Here is a 26588-nt window from a genome sequence, read left to right on the forward strand (position 1 = left end):
CCTGAACCCACTCTGATGTGGCGATACTATCCCTGTGCTCTCCAGCCTCTCCTTAATCATATGTTCCATAATCTTACACACATGTGATCTTAAAGCTATTGGCCGATTGCTTGTTGGCCTCGTTGGGTCCTTCTCTGGTTTCAGGATTGGTCCCACTACTGCCTCCTTCTAATTGCCTGGTAGTTTCCCCTCCTCCCACACTGTGTTGTACAACACCAAAACCTTATCCAGTGCCTCATCACTAAGATGGGACAACATAACATAGCACACCTCATCTTTCCCAGGTGAAGTTAACCCAGCCTTACCTATTGTCATTTTCAGCTCTGCCATGTTAAATGGTACATTCAACACATTATTTACAGTCGAAGTCAGAAGTTTACATACAACACCTTAGCAAAATACATTAAACTCAGTTTTTCACAATTCCTGACATTTAATCCTAGTAAAATAGTCCCTGTCTTAAGTCAGTTAGGATCACCACTTTATTTTAAGAATGTGAAATGTCAGAATAATAGTAGAGAGAATGATTTATTTCAGCTTTCATCACATTCCCAGTGGGTCAGAAGTTTACATACACTCAATTAGTATTTGGTAACATTGCCTTTAAATTGTTTAACTTGGGTCAAACGTTTCAGGTAGCCTTCCACAAGCTTCCCACATTAAGTTGGGTGAATTTTGGCCCATTCCTGACAGAGCTGGTGTAACTGAGTAAGGTTTGTAGGCCTCCCTGCTTGCACACGCTTTTTCAGTTCTGCCAACACATTTTCTATAGGATTGAGGTCAGGGCTTTGTGATGGCCACTCCAATACCTTGACTTTGTTGTCCTTAAGCCATTTTTCATTTTTCAACAACTTTGGAAGTATGCTTGGGGTCATTGTCCATTTGGAAGAGCCATTTGCGACCAAGCTTTAACTTCCTGACTGATGTCTTGAGATGTTGCTTCAATATATCCACATACTTTTCCTCCCTCACGATGCCATCTATTTTGTGAAGTGCACCAGTCCCTCCTGCAACAAAGCACCCCCACAACATGATGCTGCCACCCCCGTGCTTCACTGTTGGGATGGTGTTCTTCGGCTTGCAAGCCTCCCCCTTTTTCCTCCAAACATAACGATGGTCATTATGGCCAAACAGTTATATTTTTGTTTCATCAGACCAGAGGACATGTCTCCAAAAAGTATGATCTTTGTCCCCATGTGCAGTTGCAAACCGTAGTCTGGCTTTTTTATGGCGGTTTTGGAGCAGTGGCTTCTTCCTTGCCGAGCGACCTTTCAGATTATGTCAATATAGGACTTGTTTTACTGTGGACATAGATACTTTTGTACCTGTTTCCTCCAGCATCTTCACAAGGTATTTTGCTGAGGTTCTGGGATTGATTTGCACTTTTCACACCAAAGTAATTTCATCTCTAGGAGACAGAACGCATCTCCTTCCTGAGCGGTATGACGGCTGCGTGGTCCCATGATGTTTATACTTGCATACTATTGTTTCTACAGATGAACGTGGTAACTTCAGGCATTTGGACATTTCTCCCAAGGATGAACCAGACTTGTGGAGGTGTACAATTTTTTTTCTGAGGTCTTGGCTGATTTCTTTTGATTTCCCCATGATGTCAAGCAAAGAGGTACTGAGTTTGACGGTAGGCCTTGAAATACATCCACAGGTACACCTCCAATTGACTCAAATAATGTCAATTAGCCTATCAGAAGCTTCTGCTTAAAGGCACAGTCAACTTAGTGTATGTAAACGTCTGACCCACTGGAATTGTGAAACAGTGAATTATAAGTGAAATAATCTGTCTGTAAACAATTGTTGGAAAAAATGACTTGTGTCATGCACAGAGTAGATGTCTTGCCAAAACTATAGTTTGCTAACAATAAATGTGTGGAGTGGTTGAAAAACTAGTTTTAATGACTCCAACCTAAATCTATGTAAATTATGTAAATTTCCGACAACTGAACATCCTCCCTCCTATCCAGCACTCCAGGATGCTCCTCTCTGGTTCTCTCTCTGCCCCTCCTCTGACAAATTTGCTGAGCTACGCACTTGGATAAACGCTTTGGCCATCATCTCTGCCTCCTCCTCTGTTACTGCCACATCCTTCCCACTCGTCAACACTGGATAATCCCACTCCCTTCAGACCCTACTTATCCTCTTAATCATCCCCCATACTTCTCCTACAGGTGTCGCCCTTCCAATGGTGTCCCAGAACCGACGCCATCATGACCTCTTTGTCTGACGGATAGTTATCCTCTTCAGGGTCTGGGCCTGCTTATACTGAATCAGATGTTGGAAGGTGTGAGTCCTTTTCAGTACTCTAAATGTTCTGTTCCTACTCCTCCGTCCACCATGGGACTGCTTTCCTCCTCCTCCCTGAACTCTTAGGTATAGCCTCAGTAGCTGCCCCCACTAACGCTGTTCTCACCCAGTTATTCATATTATCCACATCCCCTCCCATATCCACCCAAGCCATCACCTGCTCACTCAGCTCCTGAAACTGATCCCACTTTGCTCTTCCAAACACCCACCTGCCTACTCTGTCCACTGACAACACATCCTCCATCAAGCCTACTGTGCATACCATGGGGTAAAGACCACTCCCTACTGTCAACTCCTCCCATACCTCTCACTCACCGTTTCCTGCCATTGCACTAGATACCAGCGTGAGGTCCAAGGCAGACTCTTTCCCTGTGGCTACATCAATCCTGGTCCCTCTGCCATCATTCAGGCACACCAGATATTTCATTTCTAGCATATTTTCCATCACTTGGCCATTTCCATCCATCCATCCCCCCAGAGCGTGTTGTGGGAATTAAAATCCCCACACCCCATTACCTTACTTCTATCCTAGCCCTCCACCATCTCCACCACTTCCAGGTCCAATATCTGACACGGTTTATAGTAGTTCACTACCACTACCACTACTCTCAACCACACCTCCAATACCTCTGCCTAGCATCCTGTAGGAAAGTCCTTGCATTATGAAGGTGGCACATCCCCCTCCCCCTACATCTCTGTCCCTACTCCACATTCTGTTTGAGCCATGTTTCCTGCACACAAATCACATCAGGCTTGGCTGGCATATCTACGATGAACTGCTTGAACTCCTGCCCATTAGCTAACAGCCTTCCATTGTAGTACTACCACCATAACTAAGATCCAGTAATACATGACTCCACCCTCAGCTAATTGAGGTCATCTCGAAGTTCTTCCAATGTCAACCCTGTCATACTCAGATGTCTCCCAGCAGCTTTCACTATTAGCTGAATCCTTACTGTTTTAGACTCTACTTTAGCAGTGCTATTGACAGCTCCTGCTATGAACATCACCAGCTTTCTCTTATCTATGTACAGTATACCATATCGTCTCCCATCTGCCCAGTAATCCCCAGTCTCGATGCTCCTACCCATCTCTCCTTTAAACCTATATCTCCCTGGACCACCCTCACTGCCTCATATGACACCCCTCTCTCCACTCTCACTTGTTGCACCTCCACTGCCTGCTTCATAGTCTCACACCTGCTATATGCCACACTATGAGTACCCCGACAGCTGCAGCACTTTGGTTGTACACCATCCCCACACATACCATACTCAAGCTGCCCTCCACACCTGGCACACCTCTTTTTCTTTTTACAGGCTGTTGCCACATGCCCAAACCTCTGGCAGTTATAACCACTTAAAGGCTTCGGCACATACGCCCTCACATAATAACGTATATATTCTATCTACCCTAACTCCACCCCTTCCTGCTTACAACCTTTGAACATCCACTAGAACGCCTCCTCTCAAATTGACCCTTACCTCTTTAGTGCTAACACTCACAGGAACCCCTGTTATCACCCCTTTAATCCACTGCTTCCCTGCTTGATCAGTTCAGCTGCTCGACACCACCTTCACTCGGAGAGCTTTTTCCCTCTGTGCCATGTCCTTACAGAACACCAACAAGTTCCCATCTCTTAACAATTTAGCATTGACAACTTCCCCCAATCAACTATGTTATAACAGCCGTCAACCTTATCGGACTCATCGCCCCCAACTCCCCTTTCCTCCCTAAATTTCAGAATCACTTTATGCTCCCAGCGCGTCTTGCACTTTATCGGCACTTTCTACCTCCGAACTGCCTCTATTTTTAAAAATTTAACTAGGCAAGTCAGTTAAAAACAAATTCTTATTTACAACGACGGACTTCCCCGGCCAAACCTGGACGACGCTAGGCCAATTGTGCGCCACCCTATGGGACTCCCAATCACTTCTGGATGTGATACAGCCTGGATAGCGCTAGAAGCTATGTTGCTCTCCATAAATGTCATTTTCTGTCTCCATAGACCTCTCGCTCCCCTTCAAACCCTACTCCCTCCTTTATTTGTACCACTATGCTCCATACTTGCTTCTCCATCACTATGTCCTACCATCCCTGACCCAGTCACAGCACAGCCGAGCTGAAACACTGAGTAGTTTGTTTATGAACGATTGATCACGAGCCACAGCTTTCCAAACAGTCAACCAGCTCGAGCAGCGTTCGTGCCAAAGTTCCACAAGACAGGAACGGGGTTCATTGAACTGCTGGTAATTCTACCTGTATAACAGAATGCTCACTGCTCTCCAGATCCATGAAATCGTATTTATATAGGACACACTTGTATCAATCACTTCATAAATAATGTAATTCCATTTGCTACATTGATAATGTCATGGGTTGAAAAGGAATGGTGTGATTAGGGCTAATAACCAGATGCTTTCTGGGGGCATGGAGTTTTTCCCGACACGAGCTGATCGCCTTGTGTTGAAATGTACATTTAATGCACTCGCACAACTTAATTATTCTCTTAAACGCAAACTTCCATGTTCCATCTAATGTCCAGGTAATCTCTCGTAAACGCAAGACTTTAGTTGGGTTAACCGAGATAAATATCCAGCTGATAAAAGCTAGTCATGATAATTTTCAGATTTGAAGAGGAACATCAATGTTTGAAGAAGGCAGACGAAGAGGTACCACACGCGGTAACCAACATTCTTGCTATAACGTTAGCAAGCTGTTAAGCCTGTAAATACAGTATGTTGTGGGAAGTGTTGCAAGGAACAGAAGCTGGAGGATTAATTTTAATACAAGGTCAAATATACTTGTCTGTGGTCACCATATTGTACAGTTGGCTAACTAAAAGCAATATTTTCAGAACCACTGGCAGTAGTTTACTAGTGAACATTTGCTTTTGACCGATTATGTGAATTACTCTGGTCGACACCTGAAAAGCTACATAAATACAGTACTTAAACGGTACATCACTTTTCCATGGCACAAGTATTTTCATTGTGTTATCTTGTAACATTATTCATATAGTTTGTGTTGTGCATTAATATCATTCCAATATATTGTGTTTCTGGAAGGAGGTACAGTAGTCCATGTATTGGGGTTCGAGGCCAGTGAAGATGAACTCAAAAAAGGATTGGACAGAACATCTGCACAGAGGTGACTAGAAACAAATCAGAAACTCCTTAAATTAGTCAACTGTACTAGCCTACTTCTGCATGTTTTTCCACTTTGAAAATAGGCTGCACTTTCACAATGTCGACTCAGATCCTCTTAGCTGGACTGGAAACTCACAATTTACTGTCCATCAGTTCACCCTAGAGGACATAGGCACTCTTCTCAAACAAACACCTCAGGCCAAAGCAGTGACACTCATCATTGTCTCTCTCTCATGGATTTTGAGGCATCGTGACCCTGCTGTCATATGCCAGAGACTTTAGGCTCTCAAGAAAGGTTTGTCATGGTATTTATAATCAGTGTCATCACCGGGGCTCCAGGGACCAGAAGACTGGGAGCTAAACTGTCTTAGCCATTTTATGCCGATAGTGTTGTGTGTCTGTTACCAGGAAGATATATTCAGCATCAATGAGGACCTGCCAGTTACAATACAGAGCAAACTCAGTCATCCTGGATACACAGGGATGAATGCAGACAAATCTGAGCTGGCACACCTGTATTATTTCTGACATGTACTATATGAGAAGGAGAAGGAATAAGCCAATTGTGTTGTATGAGTCTCTCGTCTTTCCCCAGGTAGATCCAACAGCCAACCTGACCTTTAACCTCCACCTGTCCGATACAGAGAGAGAGGCCAAAGAAAAACTGCTGCTTCCATTCGACTTCAGGGAAGAGAAGTGAGATTTATTTCCACTGTGATTCCACCATCCATGCCTTTTCTCCCCAAACTGTCTTGCTACTGTCCTTGCTTGCTGCTGTCTGAATAAGTTGCCTCAAGTGTTTATTGAACTCTGCATTTGTCTTCTTCCAGGAAGTCAGCACTTCTGCACCTGGGCCTCAGTTCAGGACGGATCCTGTATGAGCCTGATGCCAATGATGATTATGACCCGATTATGACCCGGATTTGATTTGATTTGAGGACCCTGATGATGATCTTGATTTCTAGAGGACAGGCTACTATCCATGAAAAGCAGTGTCCTAAGCCCTTACAGTTAATGCCACATCGGACATTTACATGCCGGCAACCAAAATAATAGCATGGGTTCCTGCCTGATGTATTTATTTTACTTTCTCAGAGGAGATTTAAATTAAAGTCTAACAGAATACCAGGTTTACCGAATGCCAGTTTTTGCAGTGGAGGAATGTGGTTAAGGTGGAGTCCGTGTAAGTAGACAAGAGAGATACTGCTTGTTACAGAAATCAATTCAGGAATATTTCAGCAGAAGACTGAATGATGCAGAGAACAGATGCCTACAGTAGATCTATGACAGGTATCTGTTTAAATCTAGCTTCAAATAAAGGGTACTGTTTTCAGGTTGTCTGTTATGTATTTTTTTTATACTAGCACATTTGTAATGCCTCAAACTGACACCTTTTTGTACAGTATGCTTGCACTTCTGTAGTTTCTACCGCTAACCACTGGAGTGTGAGCTTGAGTCTAGTGACCACTAGTGTTTAGAGTCAGACCCAACTCACTGTAATAGAAGCCACATGAAATCACAGACTTGTAAATAAACCTACAATTGTTTCTTGTAGAGTCTTGACAATTTCATGCCAGAAAGGAGCAACTGAATTCCCTAAACAGGGAAACACTTACTGCACCTGTACATAGCCCACCTATAATTTAGCCCAAACAACTACCTCTTTCCCTACTGTATTTATTTTATTTTATTTATTTATTTAGCTCCTTTGCACCCCATTATTTTTATTTCTACTTTGCACATTCTTCCACTGCAAATCCACCATTCCAGTGTTTTACTTGCTATATTGTATTTACTTTGCCACCATGACCTTTTTTTTGTTGCCTTTACCTCCCTTATCTTACCTCATTTGCTCATATCATATATAGACTTGTTTCTACTGTATTATTGACTGTATGTTTGTTTTACTCCATGTGTAACTCTGTGTCATTGTATGTGTCGAACTGCTTTGCTTTATCTTGGCCAGGTCGCAATTGTAAATGAGAACTTGTTCTCAACTTGCCTACCTGGTTAAATAAAAATAAAAACAGCTTGATTTGACTTCTGCATCATATTTCATCACTTCAATGTTTGTTCGGGGTAATACAACAAATGTATTTGCTTTAGAAATTGGAAAAACCCACACACCTACCAAAGAGAATACATAGGTTTGAAAATTCTGTCCATCTACTCGTTTACTTTTAATTTGTCTGCTTTCCACGGGGACGTGCTGCGCGCAACCGTCAGGTTCGAATCAGGTTGAGAAGACTTCTCCCCGCGGAAGTGACGGCGATGGCGGCTCGCAGTTCGATTCCGGATTTGCTGTGAACTGCAAGCAGTTTTCATGGTGACTGTTTGACTTTTGTTAGTTTTCAGACATTATTTTTCTTCAAATACCACAGATCAAATAAGAGTATTGTTTCCTGTTTTCAAATTTCGAAGGACGAAAGTTGTTAGTTAATGTTCTCCACGGTTCAAGGTGGTCACCCTACCGAGCTAGCTGCTAGCTTAGCTTGTCGGCGAGACGAGCTGCGTGGTATATTCTGACTCTAGCTAGCCAGTCGGTAGCCCACTCACTGACCAAATTGCTATTGGATAGCAAACGTCGTGCAAGAGTCTACTTTTGTTTTAAGTCTTGTTTCTATAGTAAACATATTCTGCTACACAATGTCAATGCATTCAAATCTATGAGAGTTGTGCAGCAAGCGTGCAGAGGCACTCACACGTTTGCTCGATCTACTCTTGTTAATTTGGACGTGTTTGGTTCGTTTTTGAGCGGTTGTTGAGGTTGTAGGGACGGATTCCAATTCGACAATTTGGACCCTAGCCTGAACCACATTGGTAAATTTAGCTGAGCGGGTTAACTTGTAGCACCTTCGACCTCCTGTTCCTGTGTGGGTCCTTGTGTGGTCGCCGACATGCTGAAGACCCGTCAGTGTCTACTTGGCATCCGCACTTTCCTAGGTGTAACGTCCAGAATGTGGGGATTCATCTTGTACATTCTCAGGAAGCACCTACGCACGGTGAGTATTTTTTTGAAAAATAGCCAAACCAACTGCTCTTGTTTGTTTTCACATTTGTTTACATTGTCTGGGTAAGTCGTGTGTGTGTGTGGGACAGACATGACATTCAAATGCATTGGTTACTGCTGTCATGGCCCTGTCGCAAACCTAAAACAAAACTAACCTCCATCTCACAGTTTACAAACATGCTTCCACTTCCCTATGGGCACATGGCCCTTATCAGAGCCATAGATAAGAATGGCACTTGGTGGAAAGTCTTGACAGGTAATGTGCTTCCGGTGGGGCTGTAGGATTCCGTTGAAATAAACAGACACAACCTTTGTAATGGACTCACACAAATCATTTTCATTCTGACAATCGAATGCCAATGCTCTCACATGTTTCTGGGTTACTTTTGTAGCCCTCTACTGTAGTGTAGTGTGATGTGAGTGTTAGGAGGACAAAGGAAGGCTCTTGTCCGACTGAGGTCTTGCATGCCCTTGATATATGGACAGGACCCACAAGACTCTGGTCACGTTTGCTGATGCCCCAAATATAAACTTGACATTTGAGGTGTCAAAGGCTCCACCTGTCCACCAAATAATGCACACAGTCTGGTTGGGTGGGGCATATGGTTTGTTTATTATATACTGTCTGTAAACTTGATGCCACATTATCAAAGGATTTTGTTTCTGACTTTGTTTCACAGCAACAGAGAGTGAGAGGGGAGTGCTGGTATTACATTTAAGTATGTTGTAGTTTAGGCAAGCTCCAGTGTTTACCGCATGTATTGTATTACCTAACAGTGATACATAATCGCTCAGGGCCTAGTCAGTGGGATGCGGACAGTGTTTGGAACATTTCAAGTCAAAATGCTGTATATGAATAAAATAACAATTTGTTTCAAAATGTAGCAACCTATTTCTTCCTGAACAATCCGTCATGTTGTGCGCCCAAAATATGCTGGAGAAAGACTGCCTAGGCTTAGAATTCTCAGTTTGGGAATTCTCTGGAGTATATTACAGGTTTTCCCACTCCCGGCTACCAATGTGATGATGCCTAGGTGTCTAGCTAAACCAGGTTGCCCGTTCATACAATAGAGACCCTAATATGCTGTAGCTATATAGGCTAGGCTTAGACCAGGGTTCTCAGACCATGTTCCCGGAGAGCTACCCTGCTGTAGGTTTTCGCTCCAACCCCAGTTGTAACTAACCCGATTCAGCTTGTCAACAAGTTTATCAAACACATGCACATACAGACACTAATACGCACATTATTTTTATTGTATTGTTTATCATTGTATTTCAAATTTGTGACTGTCCTTATCGATCGTTGTTTTGTTACTTGTAATGCTTTGTGGGCCCCAGGAAAAGAAGCTGATGCAAAAGCTAATTGGGATACAAATAAGCTAATTATTAGAATTTGGTATGCTAAATTAGGGTTACAATGAACCTAGTGGACGGTAGCTGTCATCACTACAATTGGATTATGGAGCATAAACGCATGCATATGCTACCAGTCCTTAATCAGATGTGTGCTAGACATATAAGCCAGTTGCATCATAATCTTCAAGACAGATAACACTATGACATAAATGCATCTTCCAGAGGAGTGGAGGGCTGGAGAGGGTTTGTGGGAGGGTTATATCCAGACAATACCCAAGGGCAGTGGTATTTAAACTTTTCAGCAGGGACCCCATTTTTCTTACCAATCCCCCAGACATTCTGGCTACCCCAAATATAATGACACAATGTTAAAATCTGTACATTTGGATTTTTACATCAACAATCTTCTATTCATTAAATTTTCATCTCTGAGAACCAATACATTCATTTACTCAATAAAATTGTATTCCCCCCCCCCCAAAAAAAAAAATAATTCAATATATAATTCTCAATGTTTGTATATTGTCCCATAAAATAACATGTACTCTTAATTTTTGGTTCCCCCCAAAAAAAGTTAAAGTGCAATTCCCCCGCGACTCCGACTTTGAATACCACTGCCCTAGGGGGTACAGAATGTGGGGCTGTGGGTTCCCCCATGGCATCCACCAGCTGCTCATGAACAGGCTATCCCTAGGCCGGGCCAAGCGCCACAGGGCATGTATCAAAGATCTGGCAGTGGGTGTCATCTAAGGGTTTTGGACAAAACAACCTGGCAGCCGCAGACAGTCACCCTGCAGGTCTCCCTTTTCACTTGGCCCCCTATTCCTAGCCCTTATGGAGAACAGAGAGGCAAAAAAGCTGTATACTCTGTTTAGGGGGAAAAAGGAGGGAACAATGAATGAATGGAGTGGGGAAAATCGGTGTGTCTAAATCTGATATGGCTCCCTCTCCTCTGGGATCCTTACCAACTGGTCTGTCATGTGCCCTGACAGGTGTAAGCACAGATCTAATTAGTGCTGAGACCTAAATGAAGTAGAGGAACGCACTATAAACTTTTGAAATGCTCCCAAGGATAGCAGTAGCCGTGGAGGCCTAGGTCTAGTCTGACCATGCGCTTTTGTTTGTGGACATGGGAATAATGTTGCCACGGATACGTAGACATAGGCCTACATTTTCCATAACCACACTTTCCCCCAATTAGGCTTTCCCATGTAGGGAGCAGACAATGGAATAATGAGGGTTTTAATAAATCGGTTTGTAATAAATGTACCAATATTTTTCTTTTTTCTTTAATTAAAATTGTATTTCTGTACCATTTCCAAGACAGGAGTAACTCAACTTTGCCCACTGTTCTGCCTTCAAATTCATGCAATTTATGCTCACAAATGTAACAAACACTAGTGTCTTTGAGTGACTCTCTTTGGCTGAGTTGAACAAGTATGTTTAATCTCTCTCATTCTGTTTCAGGTAATCCAGTACCAGACGGTGCGGTATGACACTTTACCACTGTCCCCCATCTCCAGAAATAGACTTAGTGAGTACTGCTGTCGCTCTGTCATCCTTTCTGACCCACTCTGCCATTCCTCGATCCCAGAAAACTGGACCCTGCCCAGTTGATCATTATGTATAAACTATAGAATGAATAAACACACTGACATGACCTCATAATGCCTCTGCCCTTTGCTATAGCTTCCTCAACTTTCATTCTGGTTTCATCTAGTCTACTGCATCTACACATTAGTTGCCAGAGTCCAGTTGTCTTTATTTAGTAAAGTCCTTGTTCAGAAATGCCTCCAAAGAAAGAGCTTTGTGTTACTTCAGTTACTTTCAGTTATTTTTTGTTTTATTGATAACTATGATTAAGACAAACAGGAAAAAACATGATCACAAAACACAAAACTAAATGCAATGAAACAGCAACAGATACAATCTCTACAAAGCAGCTAGTACAGCAAAGTGGTGGCCATATAATTGTATACATCTTCAGAGACAACATACTGTATGTGCGTGAAACACAGGTGCTTGCTGGGACCTAGGAGTTCTGACTACTACTGTTTTATTGCTTGTCTCAAAGGACAACAGGGGAACCATACTTACACAAATGTGGATCCGCAGTTCTGTAAATCCATTATTAAAGCATTAAGCAGAAATCGCTTCACCATTTCCTGGTTTGCAAAAATTTGAATTGTTAGCCTAATTTCAATTTGTAACAAAAGAAGCAATTGTAGATTATCGTTGTACCATTTAAAACACTGAAATACATTTTCAATAACCAAAAATGTTTGTTTGAAGCTGGTGTACAAAACTGAAAGTAAAAGATGCAAAAACTAAATTTAAGAACAGGAAGCATAGAAATAGGGAACATAGAACATATCTACCACTTCTTACACTTGCTTTCGATGAGGACAGATCTATAACTGTGAATTGGTCAAGTCCCCCAAAAGTTACATGTTGCAGCTTTCATTTCAGTTCCTCTAAGGCTGAAGAGTATGAACGCAACCCCAGTCTCTTCCAAGGGATTTTCCATAGCACAGACCGGCTTTGCAATCTCTTATCACATTAACCCGATACCTTTTATTGAAGCATGTGGGCGCTTGAAACAGCTAGCATAGTGCAAAACATGTGAATGCATTGACACAAAATAACTTTTTTGTCACTTGTGTAAGATGGTAAAATCATCAGTATTATTGACCCATCTGTCATGTTCTTTATGGTGTTATAGGTTAGATATAAAGCAAGGTGTGTGTGTAATAAGTCAGCCTTGGACAAGTAAGCCTTGTCTGAGCCAGTGGCCCATATTCTCGTTACCTTTCTCTTGTTTCTGTACCATGAGGTGAGGCAGCTTGATGTACAAGTACACAACCTGGTGAACAGGACACTAGACTGTCGCAGGGCCGTATCCCCAATCCATCTCCTTATTGCTGAGTGCCAAGCAGAGAGGCGTCCGGTCCCATATTTTGAGTCTTTGTTATGACTCGACCAGGAGCGAACCCCCGCACTCTAACCGCAAGGGGGGGTGGGGGGTGTGTTGAACATGTAATAAGCAGGTGTATGTGTTTGTTTGGCCCTTTAGATGCAGTGAAGAGGAAGATTCTGGTGCTGGATCTAGATGAGACACTGATCCACTCTCACCACGACGGGGTCCTCAGACCCACAGTGAGACCCGGCACACCACCAGACTTCATCCTCAAGGTAAACGCGCACACAAGCACACAGTGAATTTGGGGGGTAGTCATATCAGGACTTGAACGTGTGACCCTCTGGTCCAGAGACAAGCAGGCTGCGCATTAGGGATTTAAAGATTCACCCAATGTGCAATGCGATTTAAATGTTACGAATCGTCGGTTCACTAACAGTTTTTGCTCAACTTTTTCTGACGAGTCTCTCAGTCCTTGCTGCTAAAAATCATCCCCATAGCATGATGCTGCCACCACCATGCTTTACCGTAGGGATTATGCCAGGTTTGTGACGCTTGTCATTCAGGCCAAAGAGTTCAATCTTGGTTTCATCAGACCAGAGAATGTTGTTTCTCATGGTCAGAGTCCTTTCGATGCCTTTTGGCAAACTAGAAGCGGGCTGTCATGTGCCTTTTTACTGAGGAGTGTCTTCCGTCTGGTCACTCTACCATAAAGGCCTGATTGGTGGAGTGCTTCAGAGATGGTAGTCCTACTGGAAGGTTCTCCCATCTCCACAGAGGAACTCTGGAGCTAAGACTGACCACCCTGACCAAGACCCTTCTCCCCCGATTGCTTTGTTTGGCCGGCGGCCAGCTCTAGGAAGAGTCTTGGTGGTTCCAAACTTCTTACATTTAAGAATGATGGAGGCCACTGTGTTCTTGGGGACCTTAAATGCTGCAAACACATTTTTGGTACCCGTCCCCAGATTTGTGCCTTGACACAATCCTGTCTTGGAGGTCTACGGACATTTCCTTCGACCCCATGGCTTGGTTTTTGCTCTGACATGCACTGTCAACTGTGGGACCTTATATAGACGGGTGTGTGCCTTTCCAAATCATGTCCAATCAATTGAATTTACCACAGGTGGACTTCAATTTGTAGGAACATGTCAAGGATGATAAATGGAAGCAGGATGCACCTGAGCTCAATTTTGAGTCTCATAGCAAAGGGTCTAAATACTTTTTTAAATAAGACATTTCTGTTTTATTTATCATTTTGCTAAAATTAATGTTTTCTCTTTGTCATTATGTGGTATTGTGTGTAGATTGAGGATTTTTATTTAATCAATTTAAGAATTGTAATGCAACAAAATGTGGAAAAATGGAAGGGGTCTGAATACTTTCCGAATGCACTGTATATGGCCATTTCTTTACATATGCTGAGTATAGTTGATAGTTTAATAACGAGGACTGCAATCACTTTTGTGAGTCACACTGCGTGGTTGTAGCTGGAGGAAAAGAGAAGCTCACTTCGTTAACTTCCAAACTGTCAAAACCATTTCATTTTGAGACTGGGGTGAAGTCAAAAGTTCTGCAAGAGCTGTTTTCCCAGCTATTATGAGAATTGTTGTGCGTTGACTGCTTGTCAGCATGCATGTTTCCCTCACTCCCTATGACACTTGTAACATGAATGTGCTTCGAGAGGAATATTATCTTGCAGAGAACCCACAACAACAAGCCAACTAGGTAAATACATCAACTGTTCTACTATGGGGTTGTCTGATTTATTCTATTCATTACTCATTTTGTTTGCAGAGAAAGTAAATGTGGGCTGTTCTAGCATCTTTAAAGTGCGCCTCGGCAGAAATATTTTTTCCCGTGTTCCATATTGTGGCAGCCCACACCTAAAATGACTGCAGTGAAAACACTTATCTTTCCTGTATCATATTGGAGGTCATGCATCTAGAAACGTGTTGCACTCGTTTCCCCTCTCTCTCTCTCGCAGGTAGTCATTGACAAGCACCCTGTCAGATTCTTTGTACATAAAAGGCCGCACGTTGACTTCTTTTTAGAAGTGGTAAGTAAAAATGTTGTCCTTGTGAACTGAGTTCTATTTTGTATGTCATTGTCAACAATGCTGTGCTCTGTTTGACCAGTTCTTTGACTGTAAATGATGGCGTGAGCCTAACATGTATCCTTCGCTGTGTGTGTGACCCCGCTCCCCAGGTCAGCCAGTGGTATGAGCTGGTAGTATTCACGGCCAGTATGGAGATCTATGGCTCGGCAGTGGCAGACAAGCTGGACAACAACAGGAACATCCTGAAACGCAGATACTACAGACAGGTATCGCTCTCCCCTATCATCTGAACACAACTGATTTATGTCTATCCACATCTTTGTGAAAACTGTACTCTATCAGTGACCTCGTTCTCATTTATTTACGATCTGCTTACATCTTCTATGTCTTCTTCCTGTGTCTGCAGCATTGCACGTTGGATCTAGGTAGTTATATTAAAGACCTGTCTGTTGTACACAAAGACCTGTCTAGTATCGTCATCCTGGACAACTCGCCTGGAGCTTACCGGAGTCATCCAGGTGAGGTTATACACATATGCGTGCACACTCACACAACACAAATGTATGCATACTTTGTGATGAGATGTTTATGTACAGTTGAAGTTGGAAGTTTACATACACCTTAGCCAAATACATTTACACTCAGTTTCACAATTCCTGACATTTAATCCTCGTAAAAATCCCTGTCTTAGGTCAGTTAAGATCACCACTTTATTTTAAGAATGTGAAATGTCAGAATAATAGTAGTGATTTTATTTCCCAGTGGGTCAGCAGATTAAACACTTAATTAGTATTTGGTAGTATTGCCTTTAAATTGTTGAACTTGGATCAAACATTTTGGGCAGCCTTCCACAAGCTTCCCACAATAAGTTGGGTGAATTTTGGCCCATTCCTCCTGACAGAGCTGGTGTAACTGAGTCAGGTTTGTAGGCCTCCTTGCTCGCACACGCTTTTTCAGTTCTGCCCACAAATGTTCAATAGGATTGAGGTCAGGGCTTTGTGATGGCCACTCCAATACCTTGACTTCGTTGTCCTTAAGCCATTTTGCCACAACTTTGGAAGTATGCTTGGGGTCATTGTCCATTTGGAAGACCCATTTGCGACCAAGCTTTAACTTCCTGACTGATGCCTTGAGATGTTGCTTCAATATATCCACATAATTTTCCAGCCTCATGTTGCCATCTATTTTGTGTAGTGCACCAGTCCCTCCTGCAGCAAAGCACCCCCACAACATGATGCTGCCACCCCCATTCTTCACGGTTGGGATGGTGTTCTTCGGGCTTGCAAGCCTCCTCCTTTTTCCTCCAAACATAATGATGGTCATTATGGCCAAACAGTTATATTTTTGTTTCAACAGACCAGAGGACATTTCTCCAAAAAGTATGATCTTTGTCCCCATGTGCAGTTGCAAACCGTAGTCTGGGTTTTTTATGGCAGTTTTAGAGCAGTGGCTTCTTCCTTGCTGAGAGGCCTTTCAGATTGTCGATATAGGACTTGTTTTACTTTGAATAAAGATACTTTTGTACCTGTTTCCTCCAGCATCTTCACAGGGTCTTTTGCTGTTGTTCTGGGATTGATTTGCACTTTTCGCACCAAAGTATGTTCATCTCTAGGAGACAGGACACGTTTCTTTCCTGAGCGGTATGACGGCTACGTGGTCCCATGGTATTTATACTTGCGTACTATTGTTTGTACAGATTAAGCTTTTTTTTTCCTGGAATTTTCCAAGCTGTTTAAAGGCACAGTCAACTTAGTGTATGTAAATGTTTGACCCACTGGAATTGTGATACTTTGAAATAATCTGTCTGAAAACAATTGTTGGAAAAATTACTTACCATGCACAAAGTAGATGTCCTAACTGATTTGCCAAAACTATAGTTTGTTAACAAGAAATTTGTGGAGTGGTTGAAAAACAAGTTTTAATGACTCCAACCTAAGTGTATAACTTCCGACTTCAACTGTACATCATTCTAGGTCATATCCGCCTAGGTGAGCTTGTTTTAAATGTCAAGATGTTGTCAAACCAGTTGCTGTCCGCTTGGTGGGTGTGAGTGGAAGGTTGCCAAGCAGCTCTTACACGTTTTTAAGCGAACAAACCACACACCAATTCAAACATTGCCGTTTTCTATAGAAACCGTGATTAGCCTTGTGACAGACTTGTGAGAATCAAGGTAAGTTGGCAGCTACCAAGGAGCAACCACCTGTACCCTATTAATAAAAGTAATGTTTTGTTGATTTTTCAACAGCAGATCATTTTGTACTCACCTGGTTTTACACACCAATTATTAGGTTTCACAACTCTCCTACTATCCTTATTTTGGTTTTGAATGTCTGTATTTGCCTTCCAGACAATGCAATACCTATCAAGTCTTGGTTCAGCGACCCTAGTGACACAGCACTCCTTAACCTGCTGCCTATGCTAGATGCACTTAGGTGAGTATTTAAGGTATTCAGATGGATGGATGAGGCTCCTGCACTGTAGCAGTGTTTTTCCAGTTACCTGGTGGCATGAGAAATCCATAACCCTTACAACTGTCTGCTAGGTTCACCGCTGACATCCGATCCGTCCTCAGTCGAAACCTCCACCAGCACCGGCTCTGGTGATTGGCTGATTCTGCGGGGAGGGTCTCGCTGATTGGCTCTTTTTATACCCCTTCCCCCTACCTGCTCCTCCGTTACCACGCAGTGGACCTTTCACTCCTCTCAGAAAAGGACCGAGGAGAGAAGGGTTAAAGCAGAACATCCAACAAGGAATGACCGGAGCAAGATCTGGAGAGCCAGCAAATGACTGGGGGGGAAGCCAGCTTTTTTCTTTTTCTTGTATGATTTTTGAAAAAAACTAAATGGAGTCTCTCTGCCTTAGTTCCTAATACTGACTCTGTGTAAGTACGCATGGGGCTGAGTCTTTTTGTACATGAATTGGGAGAATGCTCACGTTTGTTCGTCATGCTAAACTTTTGACGTTACAAAATAATAGGGACAGCAAGGCAATGAACTAGACAAGTTTCCATCCTTTTTTTCTTACATGTCATTAGTCTGGACTGCACCTCTAACGACGCCTGTTATTTTACTCTCTCTTTCTCAACTTGGTACTGGACCTTACTTCTGTTAAGATGGCCAAGAGGAACCGGACGACAGGATTAGATGGAGGATGATAGTTTTGATTGGGGGAATATAGGCCCTGTCAATCAACCAGGGTAATTCATGTGTCGAGGGTACCAATGAGTGAGTTATGACAAGTAATTTTACGCAATGAAGATTTGCTACACAACACAGACCTCTCTGGATGAAGTATAAAGCAGTCTATTTTTTATTTTTTTTAATCAAATGACTGTTGGTTAGACATGATCATTTATCTCAAGCTTGTTCCTCCAAAACCCATTGTAGGATGTAAGGCTGGACTGAAGAACTTATGAAAGAAAATAATGGTTAAAAAAAATATTTTAATTTCTCATCTTTCAGTTACCATGATGTATAGTATGACATAGACATCTCCATTATTGAAAATCTTATGCCTGATATATCAATTCAATTTGGGTTTTGCACTTAATTTCTGGATTTTTACTTTGTTGTTTTGTATTTGAAGCAGAATGAGCAGCCCTTTTGATTGTTTCCTGTTCCCCTGACTGTATTGGTTCCATTGTCTGCTCCTGTCTTTTCAATGCCATTTGAACAATTTCAGTCTTGTCAAGACTGCATCTTTTTGGCTCAGTCCCCAGGTCTGTGTTACTAATAAAACACTTGTCAGTATTGACCACTTTTATCTGGCTCTCCTTTGTAACTTAAACAGAATCACGGTGCTCTCAAAAAGCATCCCAGTTGTGGTGTTTTGTCTGCTTGTATTTTGTGGGAATGTATGACAGAATGCTCAGGAAAGGGGGACCAGTTTTAAATTGTGAGAGAAATTTCAAAAATTCCGACATTGCATTTTTGTTATAGGACAAGTAATGGTGATATTCTGTTTCTCAATAAGATCCACTGCCAAATCTTACACTTGGCTGCCCTCATGTGGTAAGATGAGTAACTGCATCATGATCTCCATTCCCCATCATTGTCTCCGCTGCTTGACATGGGGACTACCTGTTGACATAGCAGGTGTATTCATATCCAGGTTGGCCACTGAAGGGCCACCACACTGGTTTCCATATTTTCATTTTAATCAAAGATTGATTTGAACCTTAGTAACCAGTCAGGGAGTTAACTCGCTGTTTGTGACACAGGGTAATCAATTAACTGCTAGGGAGAAAAAAACGAGCTTTGCTAGGAGCCTGGAATTTGTGATGTAGGGCGTATTAAGGTACCTTTGAAAACGGGTCATAAACAGATCATATTGTTTATGGAACTGGTATACCCTTTATAGTTTACCTTTTCAAATGCTTTGACTACACTACTTGTAAGGATACTGTGACGATTGTGGGGCGGCAGGTACCCTAGTGGTTAGAGCGTTGGGGCCAGTAACTGAATGGTTACTAGATCAAATCCCTGAGCTGACGAGGTAAAACTCTTGTCGTTCTGCCCCTGAACAAGGCAGTTAACCGACTGTTCCTAGGCCGTCATTGTAAATACGAATTTGTTCTTAACTGACTTGCCTAGGGGGGGGGGAAAGTAATATCAACAGCAGCCACCTCAGCTGACCTATGACTCCCAAGCATGTGACCACTTGTGCAACTGCCCAATCAAACTGATACTGACACCCACCTTGAAGTGTGATTAGACACTGGGAGGAATTATTAGTCTCACAATTTACTTCCAGGTCTGCACTATAAACACAATTAAATTCAGCCATCGATTTACTAGTCTCTGTTGAATGTGCTGCTGGCTACACTCAATAACACGCCACGGAAAGTGCAGTGATGGGTCGGTCATATGACAACTGCCTCATCACAACCGGTTGGTCAAAATAAAGTAGTTCCGTTGAAAATCAGTTTTTTATTAAAAATATATATTTTGCAACAAAACTATGAAAACAAAATGATTGCTAATTTGTTAAATAATCCTTACATTTCGATTAATTGCTGAATATTACTAAATGTTTAATTCAGCGTTCAAACTTTCACAACTCATTTTAATGAGGCCGTGCGACGGATGCCGCGTTCACAACAACTGGGAACTTGGATATATCTGACTTCAGTCTATTCACGACAAGTCGGGAACTCCGCTTCTTTCTAGAGATCCGAATTCCCGACCTAAACGTCACTGATGTAATGATTTGACACCGATTTTTTCATAGTTCCAAGTTGTCTTGAAAGCACCATGAGCGTAGCCTAAACTATTTAGCAAATTCGACGTGCAGACCTCTCTTGCGCTTGTTGTTATTGTATCCTTCCGCTGCAGCCGTACTAGGAAAGAATCCGAGCAAAACAGCAGTCTTGACCTGTGTTCCATCGAATTGTTACTTGAGGATATCTCAGATCGACACCCTGTCATTCGTTTGACAATGAAGTTCCAATACAAAGAGGAACATCCATTTGAAAAGAGACGGTCTGAGGGCGAGAAAATAAGGAAGAAGTATCCGGACAGGGTGCCTGTAAGTAGCTAGCTAAACTCCCATAGCTTAACGTTATGTTTTTTTCTACCCAAAAGTCAATAGGGAAACATTTGGATATTAAAGCTAGTATTGATATTAGTAATCCCAATTAGATAACGTTAACGTGATAACCGCTCAAGCCATGTCATGTTTGGTTTTGGTGTATTATCATAACGACGCCAAAGCAGGGCAGTTGTATTAGTTTACTAGCTAGCTATCGCGTTAGCGTTTGTAAATGGGTTGGCAACAACAAATGGCTTCTTATGGGCCTACCGTGATCGTCGCAGTTAGGCATAATTCTATTCAATATTGAATTGGATTTTATTTTTTACTAGCTAGCAATCTGTCAACAGGCTTGCTGTTAATCCATGGCGTCAGACACAGTATTTCATAAGACAGGTAGCTAGTTTAACATCCTTACAAAACAATAGGAGCTAATGGCTAACTTGCTACCAAGCTTATGTCAAAATTAAACATGACATCTAATATTCAATGTTTTTAATGAGTTTCTAGGTTTATAGTTTAAGGTAGTTTGTGTTGAAAGAATAGTAGCCCGCACCCCCCCTCGCACACCGTGTGCCTTTCCCCCCTCCCCCTCGCACACCGTGTGCCTTCCTCCCCCCCCCCCCCTCGCACACCGTGTGCCTTCCTCCCCCCCCCCCTCGCACACCGTGTGCCTTTCTCCTCCCCCCCCCCCCCCCCCCGCACACCGTGTTTGGCCGACCGGGTAGGCCATCAAATATAAGAATTTGTTCTTAACGGACTTGCCTGGTTAAATAAAGGTTACACACCACACTGACCAAACAGTTATTTTGTTGGCATTTACGTATGTCCCCATTGCCAGTAAAACACAACCAAAACCTATTTATTTCGCTTACTTGCTGTGCTGTTTTGTTGTTCATTTGTTTGGTAGTTTCATTCTCAACCAGGATTTCTATGAAACGCTGTTTGGGTCTTTGCGTGTCAAAAAAGATACACGTCAAATAACACTATTTGACCAATCGGGACCTGAATATGACTGCATGTCACATAATAATTAACGTGTTCATAACATTTTTACGTAGTTATTACACATTGATTACACTCACTCGTATTTCATATGTCGCAACGATTCATTGATACGTATGCTATGATGCTGGTAAAGTTGTCTCGCGCACCTACAGTGCTGGTCAAAAAAAAAAAAGCGTGCTAGCTCATGGATGCAAACAATGTTCTTCCCAAAAAACATAGCAAAACAACGACATCTGTTTCAGTAGCTATAGTTAGCTAGCTAACTATATAGCTGGGTATCATCTAAAATAGCCCTAATTTACAACACAATACTTACTTGATGAATGTTGGTCGAACCCAGCTATGTGAAGCTAGCCACAAAAAGGATGAACCCCACAATAGTGGACTTTGCGGGTAGCCTTCAAAATAAAAGTTTGTCATTGACAGTGATGCAAATGAATACAAATAGTAGAATTTTGCCATAATTGAATACATCATGCTAAACGAGGTTGTAATGTTATATAAAATCAACAAAATATAATAATTTATTAATTTGGCAAATCTGTTGAAATCACACTGGATGTATTATACTTTAGAATTGCATTGGTGGTGTACTTCACTGTACAGCCTTGCCTATGGATTGTGGATCAATGACATGGTGGGCTATCAGTCTACTCAGTGACACCCAGAGACATTAGCGTCATAGCTCTTATTGTGGGACTCAAACAACTGAATTGAGACACATTTATTGTCAACCTATGTGTATTGAACACTTCCAGAGGGAAAACAATACTGCGTGGATGTTTTGCAGTCTGATAACTCTGAGGAGGACATTGGGGAAAAAATATATTGGGTATTGAGTAGACATATACCCAATTTCATTGATCCCCAATCCTTAGGTAAAGCAAAACAGTGCCATATGAATGTCATTACACACAATAGGCTGACTGGGGAGGTGATTTCACAGTCACAGGCCCGCAATAGGAGCTACAACGCTAATATTTGCGTAAACTCTTCACAGTTGTGTTGTGTGGGTGTCACCGAGTAGACTGATACCAATTTAATTGCAACCTTGTTTAACATTATGCAGTCTAAATATTGCAAGATTCCACCAATTTTAACCTTCTGCATCACTTTCAGAGGTACTTTAATTTTGAAGGCAAACCACAAATTCCACTATTGTGTATTATCTTTATTGTGGCTAGCTTCACAACTCAACTCAACTCACAACTTGACACGCAAAGACCCAAACGGCTTTCGATAGTATGTACAGTGGGGCAAAAAAGTATTTAGTCAGCCACCAATTGTGCAAGTTCTCCCACTTAAAAAGATGAGAGAGGTCTGTAATTTTCATCATAGGTACACTTCAACTATGACAGACAAAATGAGAAAATTGTAGGATTTTTAATGAATTTATTTGCAAATGATGGTGGAAAATAAGTATTTGGTCAATAACAAAAGTTTCTCAATACTTTGTTATATACCCTTTGTTGGCAATGACAGAGGTCAAACGTTTTCTGTAAGTCTTCACAAGGTTTTCACACACTTTTGCTGGAATTGTGGCCCATTCCTCCATGCAGATCTCCTTTAGAACAGTGATGTTTTGGGGCTGTTGCCGGGCAACACGGACTTTCAACTCCCTCCAAATAATTTCTATGGGGTTGAGATCTGGAGACTGGCTAGGCCCCTCCAGGACCTTGAAATGCTTCTTACGAAGCCACTCCTTCATTGCCCGGGCGGTGTATTTGGGATCATTGTCATGCTGAAAGACCCAGCCACGTTTCATCTTCAATGCCCTTGCTGATGGAAGAAGGTTTTCACTGAAAATCTCACGATACATGGCCCCATTCATTCTATCCTTTACACGGATCAGTCGTACTGGTCCCTTTGCAGAAAAACAGCCCCAAAGCATGATGTTTCCACCACCATGCTTCACAGTAGGTATGGTGTTCTTTGGATGCAAATCAACATTCTTTGTCCTCCAAACACGACGAGTTGAGTTCTTACCAAAAAGTTATATTTTGGTTTCATCTGATCATATGACATTCTCCCAATCTTCTTCTGGATCATCCAAATGCTCTCTAGCAAACTTCAGACGGGCCTGGACGTGTCCCCCTGCTTAAGCCAGTACATGTTTGGCACTGCAGGATTTGAGTCCCTGGCGGCGTAGTGTGTTACTTACTGATGATAGGCTTTGTTACTTTGGTCCCAGCTCTGCAGGTCATTCACTAGGTCCCCCCGTGTGGTTCTGGGATTGTTGCTCACCGATCTTGTGATCATTTTAACCCCACAGGGTGAGCTCTTGTGTGGAGCCCCAGATCGAGGGAGATTATCAGTGGTCTTGTATGTCTTCCATTTCCTAATAATTGCTCCCACAGTTGATTTCTTCAAACCAAGCTGCTTACCTATTGCAGATTCAGTCTTCCCAGCCTGGTGCAGGTCTACAATTTTGTTTCTGGTGTCCTTTGACAGCTCTTTGGTCTTGGTGTGACTGTTTGAGGTTGTGGACAGATGTCTTTTATACTGATAACAAGTTCAAACAGGTGCCATTAATACAGGTAACAAGTGGAGGACAGAGGAGCATCTTAAAGAAGAAGTTAAAGGTCCGTGAGAGCTAGAAATCTTGCTTCTTTGTATGTGACCAAATACTTATTTTCCACCATAATTTGCAAATAAATTCATAAAAAATCCTACAATGTGATTTTCTGGATTTTTTTTCTAATTTTGTCTGTCATAGTTGAAGTGTACCTACGATGAAAATTACATGCCTCATCTTTTTAAGTGGGAGAACTTGCACAATTGGTGGCTGACTAAATACTTTTTTGCCCCACTGTATGTTGGTAAGCTAATAGCATTGATGCTATTACTGTGTAACTATGGTAGTGCAACATCTGAAAAATAGGGCACTTGGTAGTGTGTACCCAAAGCCAACATCAACCACGACAGGGAACGGTTGATTGTCAAGGGCAATTAATTCCACCATCTTGGCGTTAATGGATTTCACATTTAAGTTGTCTAGCTGAAATTTTCTTACTCTTTCAAATGACTGCTTGGTCCACACAGCAGACATTGTGGGCTAGGTTAGGAATTCTGTGTTGCACGTGTAACGCACAATTTTAAGTGGCGTCAATACATCGCGTACCTACGTTTTATATCAGCTTTGACATCGGTTTTGCACATCGCCGTTAATCTAGACATTGGGCCGATACCAATGTTGTCGTTGTTCTGGCCTTAGAGCACAGGGAAGTATTCTTTCTCTGTGAGATTTGGTTTCATGTCTACTCCCCACTCACAATTTCTGTCCTGTCAGCTTCACATAGCAGTGGAATCTAAATGGAGAAGTAGCAAGTGAGCCAAAGCCAAAAGGTACCATGGTTTCTGAAAATCACCTCGCACCGTAAGGTATCGCAGGTCTCCGATCCCCTTTACCTTGAAATGTGACACAAAGAAGCTTGAATTGTGCAAGCGTATGTGACCAAGTTAATTATGAATGTAAAAGTTATTCATGTAAAAAGTATGGCTCTTTTTTAGACCGTGTCAGCAAACTTCACATTGTTGGATACATAGCCACACAATATTTAGGCCTATACTGATTGCTTTTGTTCTTTTTATTTGAGGTAATTGTGGAAAAAGCCCCCAAAGCAAGGATAGGAGATTTGGACAAGAAGAAATACCTCGTGCCCTCCGACCTCACGGGTAACTTGAACTATTATAACAGTGCCACCCATGTATCACAAACTCATACCATTCTTTTCAAAACTGTAATTCAATTCCTCTACCTTTACTACAGTGGGCCAGTTCTACTTCCTCATCCGAAAACGAATCCACCTGCGGGCAGAAGACGCCTTATTCTTCTTTGTAAACAACGTCATTCCACCCACTTCCGCCACCATGGGCCTGCTATACCAGGTATGATATATTTTTTTACATTCTCACTTTTCTGCTGCTTGTTCCTGTGGGGATTGGGATACAATTCCCCTACCTCTGTTTTGTCAGCTCACACTAACACCTCTATCTCTCTCGCTCTCCTTCAGGAGCACCATGAAGAGGACTTTTTCCTCTACATTGCCTACAGTGATGAGAGTGTCTATGGAGACAACCATACAGAAATTTGAACCTCCTCCCTTCCTCAACCAAGCCCCCCCCCCCCAAACCACACCCTGTGTCTATTGAAATGCTGTATCCAGCTCAGCAGCCTGGAGTTCCCGGAGCAAAGATGTCAGATGCACTTTCACTCCCCCTCCTGTTATCCCTTTGTTTTTACCCCTTTAGTACTATTCCAACAGTGTGAATGTTATTTGCCTCCAGGTCTTCGAGAGAGGGATTTCATTTGAATGGTCCCGTAAGCCAGTTTTCATAGTGCTTTGATCATGCTGAAACTGAGAACAGATGCCATTTTGAAACGACTGTTAGAATTAGGCAATGTTACCAGTTATTCTAAAGATGAGGGTTAAGAAAGGAGGTAGCCTTTGGATCTACCGTGATTAAATTCGGCTCCATTTGGCAATGAAAAAATGTAATGTGTTTTATTAATGTCGTAGTGCTGGTAAGATACTTTGAAGACGTAGTGTATTTGACATCTGACTGGAGTAGAATAGAATTTGAACTGAACAATCACCCCCCCCCTCTCTGCTTTGTGGTTAAAAAATATATAATTTAGATTATTATGATTATTGTACTTTATTTTTTGATTTCTGAGGTATTGTAAAGCAATTTTTTTTGTTTCCTTTTTTAAAAGTTGGAACTCGTTATACAGCTACGTTACTGGCGTCTCCACTCATGATCATACATGATAAAATGTGACGACAAGCGAACTCTTGTTTCCTGTCTGTTCTTAACTGTCGGTCTTCATTTTTCTGCTGTATGTGAACATATTGAAATGGTTTCCGCGACCATAGTCTTGAGAGGGAGAGCCTGAATAAAGAACATACATTTATTTTCTTCCGTTCACACCTGCGCTTTCAAATTATTATTATTAGCTTTCAAAATGGAAACCTTTTGATCGCTACATTGATCACACCACAGACTGCACTCACTGTGGAGATAACCAATCCCACCATCACATAGCTCAGCATGAGCTGTAAGGGAGGAAAAAGACAGGTCACAATACCCTGCTCAGATGTTACATGCATCAACCAGTGGTTGTGTACTACATCATCAAATGACAAATTGCTATAACATGTTAGCTGATACGTAAAATACCTATTAAGGGGTTGTAAGCTCTGGCAGGCGTCAGGAACGCCTGGGCAGAGGAATGCGCCCAGA

General features: G+C 42.1%; 2 protein-coding genes and 1 pseudogene across 5 annotated transcripts; all 3 read left to right on the plus strand.

Annotated features, from left to right (window-relative positions):
• Positions 1-5057: 5057 nt before the first annotated feature.
• Positions 5058-6803, plus strand: LOC110533008 (elongator complex protein 5-like; annotated as a pseudogene). The gene is made up of 6 exons (XR_016483183.1): positions 5058-5111; positions 5219-5276; positions 5388-5469; positions 5552-5975; positions 6064-6164; positions 6299-6803. The product of XR_016483183.1 is annotated as an elongator complex protein 5-like (transcript).
• On the plus strand, positions 6581-18560 carry LOC110531817 (CTD nuclear envelope phosphatase 1A). Of its 3 annotated transcripts, none has more exons than XR_016483182.1 (8): positions 6581-8470; positions 11302-11368; positions 12908-13026; positions 14736-14807; positions 14957-15073; positions 15214-16977; positions 17155-17239; positions 17350-18560. XR_016483182.1 is itself a non-coding variant. In XM_021615249.3 (8 exons), exons 1-8 carry the CDS (start codon positions 8366-8368, stop codon positions 17408-17410), a joined length of 738 nt encoding a protein of 245 aa, XP_021470924.1. In that variant the 5' UTR covers positions 6581-8365; the 3' UTR covers positions 17411-18560. The 3 variants fall into 3 exon arrangements, 2 of the variants coding, with proteins under 2 accessions (XP_021470924.1, XP_036843564.1); XM_021615249.3 differs by having other exon boundaries at positions 15214-15325; XM_036987669.2 differs by having other exon boundaries at positions 7703-7794; positions 15214-15325.
• A 1616-nt stretch (positions 18561-20176) lies between these two features.
• LOC110531818 (gamma-aminobutyric acid receptor-associated protein) lies at positions 20177-26137 on the plus strand. The gene is made up of 4 exons (XM_021615250.3): positions 20177-20333; positions 24941-25019; positions 25114-25232; positions 25358-26137. The coding sequence occupies exons 1-4, from the start codon at positions 20244-20246 to the stop codon at positions 25436-25438; spliced, it is 369 nt and encodes a 122-aa protein (XP_021470925.1). The 5' UTR covers positions 20177-20243; the 3' UTR covers positions 25439-26137.
• Positions 26138-26588: the final 451 nt, after the last annotated feature.

This window comes from Oncorhynchus mykiss, chromosome 9, assembly GCF_057628025.1.
Source record: "Oncorhynchus mykiss isolate SJ-2025 chromosome 9, ASM5762802v1, whole genome shotgun sequence".
In the NCBI taxonomy this organism is placed as follows: domain Eukaryota; kingdom Metazoa; phylum Chordata; class Actinopteri; order Salmoniformes; family Salmonidae; genus Oncorhynchus; species Oncorhynchus mykiss.

Coding starts and splice junctions, on each gene's coding strand:
- LOC110531818 (XM_021615250.3), top strand. CDS start 20,244: ATGAAGTTCCAATACAAAGAGGAACATCCATTTGAAAAGAGACGGTCT. Junction 20,334..24,940: donor AGTATCCGGACAGGGTGCCT/GTAAGTAGCTAG, acceptor TTTTTATTTGAG/GTAATTGTGGAAAAAGCCCC. Junction 25,020..25,113: donor CGTGCCCTCCGACCTCACGG/GTAACTTGAACT, acceptor CCTTTACTACAG/TGGGCCAGTTCTACTTCCTC.
- LOC110531817 (XM_021615249.3), top strand. CDS start 8,366: ATGCTGAAGACCCGTCAGTGTCTACTTGGCATCCGCACTTTCCTAGGT. Junction 11,369..12,907: donor CATCTCCAGAAATAGACTTA/GTGAGTACTGCT, acceptor TTGGCCCTTTAG/ATGCAGTGAAGAGGAAGATT. Junction 13,027..14,735: donor CACCAGACTTCATCCTCAAG/GTAAACGCGCAC, acceptor TCTCTCTCGCAG/GTAGTCATTGACAAGCACCC.